This window comes from Mesoplodon densirostris, chromosome 16, assembly GCF_025265405.1.
Source record: "Mesoplodon densirostris isolate mMesDen1 chromosome 16, mMesDen1 primary haplotype, whole genome shotgun sequence".
Lineage (NCBI taxonomy): Eukaryota > Metazoa > Chordata > Mammalia > Artiodactyla > Ziphiidae > Mesoplodon > Mesoplodon densirostris.
In genome coordinates, this window is record NC_082676.1 from 77,160,122 (window position 1) to 77,172,587 (window position 12,466).

Here is a 12,466-nt window from a genome sequence, read left to right on the forward strand (position 1 = left end):
AGGTTATTACATGATTTTTTTAAATAAATTCTTTCAGGATTTGTTTATTTCATTAGTAGCGGAATTAGTTCATTCTTTTTTCTTTTTTTTTCCTTCTTTTTTGGCTGCATTGGGTCTTTGTTGCTGTGTGCAGGCTTTCTCTAGTTGTGGCAAACGGGAGGTACTCTTCGTTGAGGTGCATGGGCTTCTCATTGCAGTGGCTTCTCTTGTCGCGGAGCACAGGCTCTAGGAGCATGGGCTTCAGTAGTTGTGGCACTCGGGCTTCAGTAGTTGCAGCACGCGGGCTCTAAAGCTCAGGCTCTGTAGTTGTGGCGCACGGGCTTAGTTGCTCCGCGGCACATGGGATCTTCTTGGACCAGGGATTGAACCCATGTCCCCTGCTTGACAGGCGAAGTCTTAACCACTGCGCCACCAGGGAAGTCCTATTACATGATACTGAATATAGTTCCCTGTGCTGTCCTTAAAACTTTTCACTATTTTAAATGCAAGGAGCTGCTCTTAAAAGGAATATTAGCTCTTTTTCCAGCTTTCATTTTCATTAATGGACAATAAATCTTGAGTGCTATTTAATCCTTGAAAAGCAGTTGTGTTCCCCACAACAGACATACACCTGCTTTTTTGTTGTTGCTGTTTCTTCGGAAATGGACACATCTATCTATTTCCTTTGCTATTCTAGTATTTAAACCAGAAATTTCCTACCTCTTTGTTTGGGGGAAAGGGTTCTTTGTATTAAAAAAAGAAGAAGTCGGGGCTTCCCTGGTGGCGCAGTGGTTGAGAGTCCGCCTGTTGATGCAGGGGACATGGGTTCGTGCCCCGGTCTCGGAGGATCCCACATGCCGCGGAGCGGCTGGGCCCGTGAGTCATGGCCACATGACTCGCGTCCGGAGCCTGTGCTCCGCAACGGGAGAGGCCACAGCAGTGAGAGGCCCGCGTACCGCAAAAGGAAAAAAAAAAAAAGAAGTTAAAGTGACTTTTCCAGGTAAGCAGGGACTGTAATCCTGGCTGGCCGTAAAGGATGGACTGAGCACCTGGAGCAGGTGTGGGGTTGACACAAAGCTGGTCTTTCTCACCGGTCTGAAATCCTCTTCTGCACCGTGTGATCCTTTGACAAAGTGTAGAGATGGTTGATCACGGCCCTCCTCTCGCCGTGGCCAGTCACTAAGCTGATGCTCAGTCAGTAAAGGGAGTGGTCATGTGACAGGGTGGCGATGTTGGACCTCCTGGGCCCCAGCCTCCTCCTCTGTAGATGAAGGGGTTCTCCCAGACCCTGGCTGAGTCACTCCCGGCTCTCAGTTTCCAAGGTCCCACCCAAGTGCCACTGTGGCAGAGGGTGAGAAGGTGCCTCTAGCTCTCAGCATGTGCTTGGCTCCCTTCTCCAGATCCCTGCTTACAGGAGAGCAGGACAGTGAGCCTGTGGCTTTCACATAACTTTCCAGAAGTTAGAGCCCTTGGTGTCTTCCATGATATTCGTTGGTCACAACAGCTTTTTAGAGCTAGAAATAAAAATGCATTTTACTAAAAGGTAGTATATGGAGAAGAAACTAGTGATAGTGGTACTTTTTTATACCACTTTTTTACACCTTTACTGTGATAACTGTTTTCAGTCAGCTTTTGGAGATAACTAGAAAAGAAAACTCCCAAAAGAAAATTTATAAGTGATACATTTTCAGTCAGGAGATAATAATATTATCAGGACTTTTTTGTCCTAATTTTGCGAAGGATATCCAGTGGCCTGAAGCTGGAGCAAGAAGGCACAAGGTTCTGTATGATGGGATTTTCATTCAAGTAAATAGCCGTGAACCGTACTCTTCAGGGCTTAACGTTTGATAGGCCAGCATCTCCTTCTACAACTCACCTTCATGTCATTCCAAGCTTTGGCTTCTCAACACACGTCCCTATGATTCAAAACAGTTAATTCGTTTCCCCAAAGTGACTAATATGCACCCCAGGGGACCCCACCCAAAAAGTTTGACTTACATTAACAGCATCCTAGAATCCACCATTCCATTTTCCTCTATTCTCTCCCAGCTCTGCCACCGCGGCCTTAAACCTTTTTTGTTGATATTTAGTCAATTTTGCCAAGATTCAGTTGATTTGGAAGGCTTTACAATAAATCTGTGGGTATGTGACTCACTTCCTAGCCAAAGCGTAAGGCTAGAATTTTCCAGAGTGCCACAAGCAACTGTGCTGCTCCACCTCGTACCTATGTCCGGGCAGCAGGGCGTGACTTAGCAAGATGCTCAGAGCACGATTAGACCTGCAGAGCTCCGATGCAGTGCCAGCAAGCTGAGTTTCCCTCTCAAAGCAAAGTAGATAGTTTGTGGCTTTTACTGAATTTGTTCCTTCAAAGTGTGTTCACTGACGTTAAAATCGCTCTGGGATAATTTGTGTGTGTGTGTATAAGAAAGGAGAAAAGCTAGTTGAGGATATGACTTTAGCCTATGTTCAGTTTTTTTAATCATTAGATTATCTCGAGACTGGGATTTCATGAGCAATCAGTTTGATTGCATTTTAACAGTCGCTTTGCATAGTGAAAGTCTTAAGAATATCCAGTTCCTTTTCAGGAAAAGGAACTAATTACATGTATTAAACATGTGTTTATTTTGAGTCCAGCATGAGTAGTCTTTGTACCCAAACAATTGAACTCAAACCGTTCCGTTTGTAAACCTGGGGAAGCACACATGGACCCCTGTTAGCCTGGAGATGTTGGGCACATCTCTCTCTTGCTCCTTGATTCGAACTTGGCCTTCTTGCCACGCCTCCAATTTAGCTGGGAATTTGTCTTTTCTCCCCTTGCTCTGGTTCTGAAGAGGACACTTCGCCAAGTGCAGTGTGGTCAGTTACTAGGGTATCTCGACCACAGCGCACACTGTCTACCTTCCATTTGTCAAACCTGACTCATGGAAGGAAAGCTCCGTAACTCTAGGGAGAGAGTTTGTGTGTATGGGCCTTGGCTTTATTTTTGTCATACTATTTTTAGTTCTGGCCTTATAGGGCATTTATGGCCAAATTTTAACAATCCTTGTTTCCATGTATGTCTTTCACATAGTTTCTAGCTCAGTCATCGTTGAACCCTGCATGTGAAGCAGAATTCTTTAATTGTTAAAACAACAGTATGAGACAAGGCTGCCTTTCTATTGCATGAACAATGCCAAAACTCTAACTGTAAACGAATACGGCTGTATTCCACAAGGCACTGCATCTTTGGGCCACAAAATGAGAGCAGGAGAGAGGAGACCCGTGTTTGTATTTTGTCAAGAAACTCATGTTTGTCAATTAAGTCAAGGGTCCTCTGTACTGTGTGAGGCGTACACGTATTTGCAACGAAAGAAAAGTTTGGCTCTCGTTGCCCTTTGAAGGAGCTTACAACTCTGTCCTCATTTTAATTTATGAAGATTCTAAGAGATCAACCTGAGATGGCATCGCCAGAAACCAGTGAAACAGGTTTGAGGCGACCTGGAAACTCTGAGTCTTCTGCAGAGTCCTTGGGAACTGAACCAGAATTACCCATCCTTACGCATCAGCTCTTAATCTCAGTTAAGAAATTTAGATTTGTGGGCAATTTTTTCCTTTCCCTACATCAGGTAACATTTTTCTTCTAGTGTAGCTGGAATGGGCAGTGTCATCCCATTGTGTGGTTGGACTTTTAAAGTTTTGTTTTTCTTTTTATCAATAACCGATACGTAAAACGGTAGCTCCAGAAATTTGCTAGTCATATGGGATGCTGACATTGAAGTAAAACCCTGTGTTTCTGTTGCCTAATAAATATTAGTCTCCTTTTGAGCAATATAAGAAGTTAAATTATTTTTATGATGAATAGGTGAACATAGTGCAGTTTTCACAAAAGTATATACAGTATCATCAACAAGTATGAGAAGAAAATCAGACTCCTGATTTCCAGTTCTCTATTCAACCCACCACTCGGTGCTATTCCTTTTTAGTAGATTTGTAAATCCCAGAAACTAATGAATTATGGCGGTTGGGTATTAAAAGTTTTTTGAACCAAGTTTGAAAAGTGGGAAATTTTTGTATAAAAATCACTGTCTCTAGTTCCTCTTAAACAAATTGGAAGATCTGGTATCACTGTGCCTTGTGTCCCCATATGAAAGCACGGGGGGCTGCCCCCTGTTGACTGCTTTGGGGTCAGGGTTCCCTCTGACTGTGCCTTGGTTCCCAGCCTCTCCCGGTCCACAGTCCCCACCCAGTGGACCTGGCTCTGGGGCTACCATCTCCATCCAGAGTTGGCTCTGTTTGACTTCTCTCTTCTGTTTGTCACAATCCCACGGCTTGATATTTACACGAAAACAGTCTTTACCTCTCTGATTTTGTCACCTCCTCGCCCTGATTTTTACATTTAAGTGCTTTTATCTTCCTTTTAGAAATGTGAAACTGAAGCAGAGAGAAATGAAATGTATTTCTTATATCACAGAGTAAGCCAACATCATGGTTTCCAGCAAAGCTCAGTGGCAAATTTAAATCTGCAGTGTTATCCATGAGCACATATAAGATTCCTTTATTCATTCATAGCTAATTTAAAAAGCAAACAAAATGAAATGTTCGATTTTGGCTTTTAAATATGCATGACATTGACTTTTTGTGCATTGCATTACATTAGAAAGTTATATCTAATTTTCTGATTTACTTTAGGAAGTCTGTTTACTGTTAAAAGAAACCATTGATTCAAGAGTGAAGGAATACTTAGGAGTTCGTAAACAGCACAGGCCGTCAAATACAGAATTCACAAGATCCAGTCCCTTGTCCTTAAAAGGTAGGAATGGAGTACTTTGATTTTGGATGAAATTTCTGCTTTGTAGAGATGGCAGTTATGTTTGACTCTGACTGTCACGTTAGTACAGTGATTTTTTAAAAATATGTTCTATTGAAGATGCTTTCATTAGGTAAAGAAAATTAACCAGAAAGCCCTGAAGGGCTTTTAATGGTAGGCAAAATACATAAAAATAGAAAATAAAACATTCCTAAGGAAGCTATAAATTCTTTAAAGGAATTTTTTTTTTTTTGACAAGTAGTCTTACAGCTGGGTTTACGTTAACACTGACTTGGTTTGGGGCTTTATGCTTTTCTAAATGCTTTCATTTATGTCACCCTATTTCAGAAGTTCTCACCTGGGGGTGCTTTTGCCCCAGGGGACATTTGGAAATGTCTGTGACAGTCTGGGTTGTCATAACTATGGTGGGGAGCTACTGGCATCTGGTGGGTAGAGGCCAGGGACGCCACTATATATCCTACAGTGCCCAGGGCAGCTCCCCACAGCAAGACACTATCCCCCGAAATGTCAAGGGTACTGAGGTTGAAATATCCCACCCTGTTATCCTAATAACACTTGGAGAATGGTCATATCCTCGAGTTATGGGTGAAGAAGCTGAGGTTGCGAGATTAAGGGGGTTGCCCAAATAAAAGACCATCTTCTCAAGAACAAAGGTTATGTCGTGTATCTGGCATCTCCCCTTCTCCTCTCCCTGCCTCCAGCACTTAGCTCGGTGCCTGATGCATAGGTTCATATTCAGCATATTCAGGGATACGTTGAATATGTAGGAGGACTTGGGTGACAAGCAGCAGAACCTGACCCCCCCGCCCAGTGTTCTCTCCACTCTGTCATTGTGGTGTTTTAAATTTTTTTATTTTAAGTTAGCATTTCACGGCACTCTTTGTAGTACACTTACAGTCAACCCATGTTAATCCTCAGAGGACAGCACTGTAGTGCTGTGAACTAGATTATGCTAATGCAACACCTCTTTAGGGAAAGAATGGCGTCACGTCCTCCCCTTTGAAGGCATACTTAATCTGCGCTGTTTACTTGGGCACGACTGATAAGTGGGCAGATAGGTTGAGTTTATTCAAACCGAAAGCCTCAGACAAATAGAATTTTCAGTCCAAACAATATTGTATTAGATGACGCTTGCTGGCGTTTTGCTTAGTAATACTGTAAGTCTTCTTGAGAAAAGCCGTAGGAGCTTGCATCCTTTGTACTCCAGCAGACCTGGCTAGTGTCGCTTTCTAACTGGTACGGAAGGAAAAGGAGCAGAGAAAGTTCCAAGACCTCTGTCTCCACTGTGGTAGTGGCTTAGTCAGTCCCGATCCTTAACTGGCCCCTCCCCTGGCCTCCACTCCTACTGAGGGAAGAGCTAAATACTCACTTTCCCAGCCTCTCTCACAGGCAGGGCACACATGGTGTTCTGGCCCCAAGATGAAACTCAAAGCCTTTCTTGGGCTCACGTGGGCAAGAAGTTTGTTTTTAAACAGAAAAGTGATCTTACTGTACATACAATTTTGTAATCTGTTTTTTTCCCACCTAACATAATATGAAAGTCCTTTGAAACACGTACATCACCATTTTTAAAATTTAACAGATGTGAAGTGGTATCACACTGTGGTTTGGGTTTGCATTTCTTTAATGATTAGTGATGTTGACCATCTTTTCATGTGCTTATTAACTATTTCTGTATCTTTGGAGAAATGACTGTTGATGTCCTTGGCCCATTTTTTAATTAGGTTGTTTGTTTATTTTTTTGAGTTGTAGGAATTCTTTATATATTCTGGATATTAATCTTTTATCAGATATGGTTTGCAGATATTTTCTCCCTCCTGAGAGAAATGGAGAAAACAAAGCCTTTGACAATGTCCTTTGACACAAACGTTTTTAATTTTGATGTAGCCAGTTGATGTCATATCCAATAAATCATTGCTGGATTCAGTGTCACGAAGCTTTTCCCTATTTTTTTCTTCTAAGAGTTTTTATGGACTTAGCTCTTACATTTAGGTCTTTGATTCATTTTGAGTTAATCTTTTATATGGTTTAAGTTAAGGGTCCAACTTTGTTCTTCCACATGTGGACATCCAGTTTTCCCAGTGCCATTTGTTGAAAAGCCTGTCCTTTGCCCCATTGAGTGGCCTTGGCGCCATTATTAAAAACCATTTGACCATAAATATGAGAGTTTACTTCTGGGCTCTCTCTTCTATTCTGTTGGTCTATATGTCTGTCTTTATGCCAATACCACACTGTATTGATTACCATAGCTTTATAGTAGGTTTTGAAATTAGAAAGTGTGACTCTTCCAACTTTGTTCTTGTTTTTCAAGATTGTTTTGGCCATTCAGGGTCCACATCACTGTTTTTAATGACTGCATAGAATTCCATTGTGTCCATAGTTTGATTTATCAGTGGGACATTTAGGTCGCATCTAATATTTTCACTGTTGTAAACAGTGGTACAGTGGACACCTTGATGATCTAGATATTTGCACACTTCAATTTCTTTATAATATTTCTCTCTAATGTTCATACATTGTAAGAGCTCCTTAAGGATATTCAAGCTCTGTGTGTTGTGTGTTGCAAGAGATTTTTCTCAGTTTGTCATTTGCCTCTGACTTGGTTTATTTAACATACAACCACAAACGAGAAGCCTTTTTTTGCCCCTGGAGCCTCCGATGCCCGCTAGTGGGGGTGAATGCCGGGCTTCTCTGTCGGAGATAAGCAGCGCCGTTGATTGCCCAAGAAAGCAGGAGGGTGCTGATGCAATGGTGTGCTGCTCACTCCTCTCCCTCTTCGAAAGCCAACTCGGTGTGAAAGCAGCATCTTCCTTCTTTCTGCTTCTGAGAACAGTTAACCTTTGACTGAGCATGTCTTTCAATGTCCCCACCTGAGCTAGTCCTCTTCTCTGTTGCCACCAAGCAGTCCATGGTCCCGCCTCAGCTGGACACTCAAACACCTGCAGCAGCACGCTCGCTGGCGCCCTTGCGCTCGCTCTGGCCGATGCCCCACCTGCTGTCAACACTTGAGTTAGTGTAATCCCTTCACGTCACAGGTCTGATCTTTGTGCTGAAAGCCCTTTAGGATTTCCCCAGGGCTCCTGGGCGAAGGCCAAGATCTCTGGGGTAGACGCCTCTCCAGCCTCATCTTGTGCCCCTTGTTCCTTCTCTCATGCTTCAGCCACAGCAGTCTCAGTTCCTCTCTTTCAAAGCCCCGTTCTTCCACTCATCCTGGGGCCTCTGCCTGTGTTGGAGTGCTGGTCCTCCCCTGCCCTCTGCCACCTTCAGCTCTCCGCTCAAAGTCCACACCCCAGGGAAGTGTATCCTGTCCACAGGTCCCCTGTTTCCAGGCCCAGGAGCATCCTGCACTTTGGTTCACACCATTTGATTAATGATCTCTCCACAAATGTGCCAGTCGCCAGAAGACAGGTTCTGCCTCTTTTATGATCCGTGGTATCCCCGGCATGGAGCATATTTTCCGGTTTGCAGTAGGTTCTTCATAAATGTTTGTACAAGTGATTAATTACACACATGGATACATCTTTCCTCTTCCTTAGTAAGGTCAAGGCCTGCTGTAACTTACCTCGCCTGCCTTGTCCCTTCCTGCTACTCACTTTTCTATTTCCTGCAAACCTGCCTTCTTTATACCTCTGTGCTTTTACATTTTCAGGTTTCTCTTTTGTCCGGAAATCTCCTAGTATTCAGCTTTTAAGACCTAACTCAAATATTACTTCTACAAAGTCTTCCTCAATTTCCTGTCTTCCTTGCTCAGAGCACTTTTATAACATTGGTCACATTGTATTATAATTGTTTTATAATCAGTTTACCTGCCTTTCTCCCTTTCTTTGTTGGTAAAGATTGAGGGGTTGGGCTTCCCTGGTGGCGCAGTGGTTGAGAGTCCGCCTGCCGATGCAGGGGACACGGGTTCGTGCCCCGATCCCGGAAGATCCCACATGCCGCGGAGCGGCTGGGCCCGCGAGCCATGGCCGCGGAGCCTGTGTGTCCGGAGCCTGTGCTCCGCAACGGGAGAGGCCACAGCAGTGAGAGGCCCGCGTACAGCAAAAAAAGAAAAAAAAAAAAAAAAAAAAAAAAAAGATTGAGGGGTTGCCACCCCAGAGCCTCTTTTTTTTCTTTTTTTTTCCTCCAAATGACCGTGCTGCTTAATTCAAGAGAAACCAGTAACTCTGCTTCACCTCATACTAAACTGTTAATTTCCTAAGGGTCAGAGCGCTGTTCGCCCATCTCTACCCCAGGGCTGCCTTCCATAGAGGGCCGAGGTGCATCATCTTCTAGGACATGCACACCCACAGGGATGAAGCAGACATACATAGTGATGCCGCCCATCCCAGACTGTTTATTATCAGCATCACTAAAAATGGAAACTGCCTCTTCTCGGCTGCTCCCATAGTCTTACTTTAAATGCCTTTTTCTTCAAAAGGAATTTCAGAGCCACGAACTGTAACGAAGGCCTTGCCTATTTCCTCCTCACTGTTTAGTTCTGTGTCTCATGTTCCCTGAAAATAGAGTTGCTCTTACTGTCTTGGTGACTAGGGTGAATGTGTGTGGTTTTCGCTTTTGTGTAAATTGGGTATCTTCCTTATTTGTGTGAGTTTCTTACCTTTCCCGTTTCCATATCTGAGTAACGATAACATACTTCATCATGGGATAGACACTTAACACATGATGCTGGGTGAGCTGAAGTCACCAGGCTGGTAACTGCTGATTGCTTTAATAAAATTAATATATTTCATCCTCTGAGTTACCTTTATTAAAAAATAACATAAATGAGTTTTAAGCCATTTCCTTAATCATGTAATATTGAGGAATACAAAGAGTACCGGCAAAAACTCAGTCAGCGAACAGCATAGCACAGACATTTGCCAGTAGCCTCAGCCTTCTTAAGTCACCTGGAATTGTTATTTCAGTGGATTTAGTAAACATTAATGTTGTAGGAAATTTTCTGCTTTAAAGACTTCGCTTCAGATTCTGTCAACTCTACCTCATTAATATTTTTCCCCTTAGCCTTGCCAATATTGAGTGTTACTGGTATTTTTAATTTTTGCCAGTCTGACAGGCCAAAAATCAAACAAAGAGATGTCATGCCCTTTGATTTTTATCTTTCTGTTTTTATGTGTTTATTGACTGAACTGCATATTTACAACTATTGCTTACCTTTGTATTGGGTTGTTGGCCTTTTTTTTTTTTTTTTTTTTTTTTTTTTTTTTGCGGTACGCGGGCCTCTCACTGTTGTGGCCTCTCCCGCTGCGGAGCACAGGCTCCGGACGCGCAGGCTCCGCGGCCGTGGCTCACGGGCCCAGCCGCTCCGCGGCATGTGGGATCTTCCCGGACCGGGGCACGAACCCGCGTCCCCTGCATCGGCAGGCGGACCCTCAACCACTGCGCCCCCAGGGAAGCCCAGGTTGTTTGCCTTTTTCGTCTTAAATTTTTGTTTTTCCCTGTGTCATTCACTTGGTCAAGGCCCTTCTTATGAATCAGCTCTTGAGTCACTGCCACAGCCTCCTGATTTCCCTCCCAATTCATCCATGCCTCTGCTGCCAGAGGGGCCTTTTGAAAACAAACATGTGATCGTCTCCCGCTTAAAACCTTTTGTGGTCAGGAACCTTAGTGACCTCATATCCTTCGTTGAATGTCATTTCTGCTTGAGGCTAGCTGGAATTGGTCTGGCTCTTCAGCAGAGAAGAAGTTGATTAAAGATATTAGGTAGTTCAACAGAATCTACCTGTAGGAGGGCCAGGAAGCCCGATTCTGAGTCTACACACACAGCACAGCCTCAGCCTCAAGATGGGGGAACGACTCTGGTTCATGAGCCCTTTCAGCTGCCGTCTGCAGAGCCCAGCACTGAGCCTGCAGGAGCCTGACGGCCTGGCCTGTGGCCTTGGCGCTGTGCTCATCCCATGGGGAGGATCCCATGGCTGTATCCTGGTTGCAGGTGAGCCAGGGAGTGCAAAATGTTTGGCTTTTACCTTGGGAAAGTGGGACTTTAAAAATGTGGGAAGTTACCAAAACGCAGGGAGGATGGGCAGAAGTTTTGGGTGGGTGGATACGAGTTACAAATATCCAGTGAAGTTTTCCTGTTGGCTTCCTTCTTCCATAAACTTCCAAACAATAGCAACAAGCTTTTGCCTGACAATACAACTCTCCCAACTACAGACAAAATATGCTCAGCACCTCCTCCAAGAGAGAGAACCCCAAGTCTCACATCCTAGCTCCAAGCCCGAGATTTCTGAGTGATGTTTATTCCTCCTTTGGTTGTTTATTCACAGCCCATATTGTTTTACTTATTGACTAAATGACAAAGCTAACTATTGCCAACATACCTTGAATAAAAAAAACAAAAAACTTAGTTAATATATAAATATATATGTGGTACAGCAAGGAAGACAATATAGGAAGATGCTATCGTTCTAACTTCTGTAGTCGTTTACATGAAATAAATAGTTGGTGTTTGTATATTCCCTCCTCTAATATTTATTTCATATTCCCTTTGTCTTTAGCCAGTAACTCAGCTGATCAGGTTTCTTGACCTGGCGAGGTGACCGAAACGTTCCTTCCTAAGGGACTTGAGCCCTCAGTGGTCCTGCCTTTCTGAGGTTGCCATAGTTTGAGTTAAGTTTTGGCACTGGATGTGCTCTGCTAGGTCGAATGCATTATATTCCTTCTGTGTTACCCGTATACCTTGTTGCTCTTCTTGTACCATCGTGAGCCAACGTTTCAGCCGCCCTTTGGTCTGTTTGTCTAGTGGCATGAAGAGCCTGAAACAGTTACACGGCGCTTTGAACTTTCAGCCTGACTCATGTTTTCCTCTCTGTTCTAGTCTTTTCTCGAGTACTAAAGAAGCAGAGTCATGAGGATGGAAGGCACACTTTTTGCTGAGGTGGTCACTTCCCACTTCCACTCCCTGGTTCCAGGAAACACATATTCTGGCCAAGGGAATGTGTTGGTCTGCTGGTCAGAGCACATAATACATCTTATAGGGCTTCACCCCAGCTCCACAAGCTCTCCTGCCTTGCAGTTTGTATCATAACTGAATTTTCAGTAGACCTTTTCACCATCGTATAAGGCCAGCTGCATTTGAGCCTGGCTTGATTGCTTGGTAGGACCACTGAATTTTATGAACCCACTGCCTTATTTTGCAAAATGAGTTTCTTGGTCAGAATCACTGCACTGGTGATGGTGAATGAGGCCTTCAGGAAGTGCATGGGTGGTGTGACTGGCAGAAACATGGCAGACATAGAGGGTACATCCAAATCCTGAATCAGGGTCTATTCCAATGAAGGTAAGCTGTTGCCGCCTCTGTGATGAAAGAGGTCTAATATAATCCACCCTCCACGGCTAGCCCATCTCCCTGCGATATGAGAGTTGGTGGGGAGGCTCAGATTAATTGGGCATTTGGCAGGGCTCGGCCTTGATGCAGTTAAGTCTGTGCTGTTGAGCCCAAGCATAATGTTCATCCTTGCCCCCGTGGCCGCATCACTCCTGGGTCCTTGAGCAGGTACTTGGGCAGCTGGGGAAAGAGGCTGGCGAGCACGCATGGGGGCAGGTCATCTGGTCCAGCTTATTGTAAGAACCTCTTAATGGGGCCTTTCAGAGAACATTCACATCAGATGCAAATATTCTCACACTCTGTATAACTTTTCCCCAAATGTCCTTGTCCCAATCCTTCTGTCATTTGCCGAGTAA

General features: G+C 44.0%; 1 protein-coding gene across 1 annotated transcript in view; it reads left to right on the forward strand.

The window, feature by feature from the left end:
• SLX4IP (SLX4 interacting protein) overlaps positions 1–12,466 on the forward strand; it is a 192,317-nt gene that overhangs the window by 123,367 nt on the left and 56,484 nt on the right. Inside the window, 1 exon segment of the mRNA XM_060078396.1 lies at positions 4,648–4,768. Within this exon segment, the coding sequence (XP_059934379.1) occupies positions 4,648–4,768 (121 nt within the window).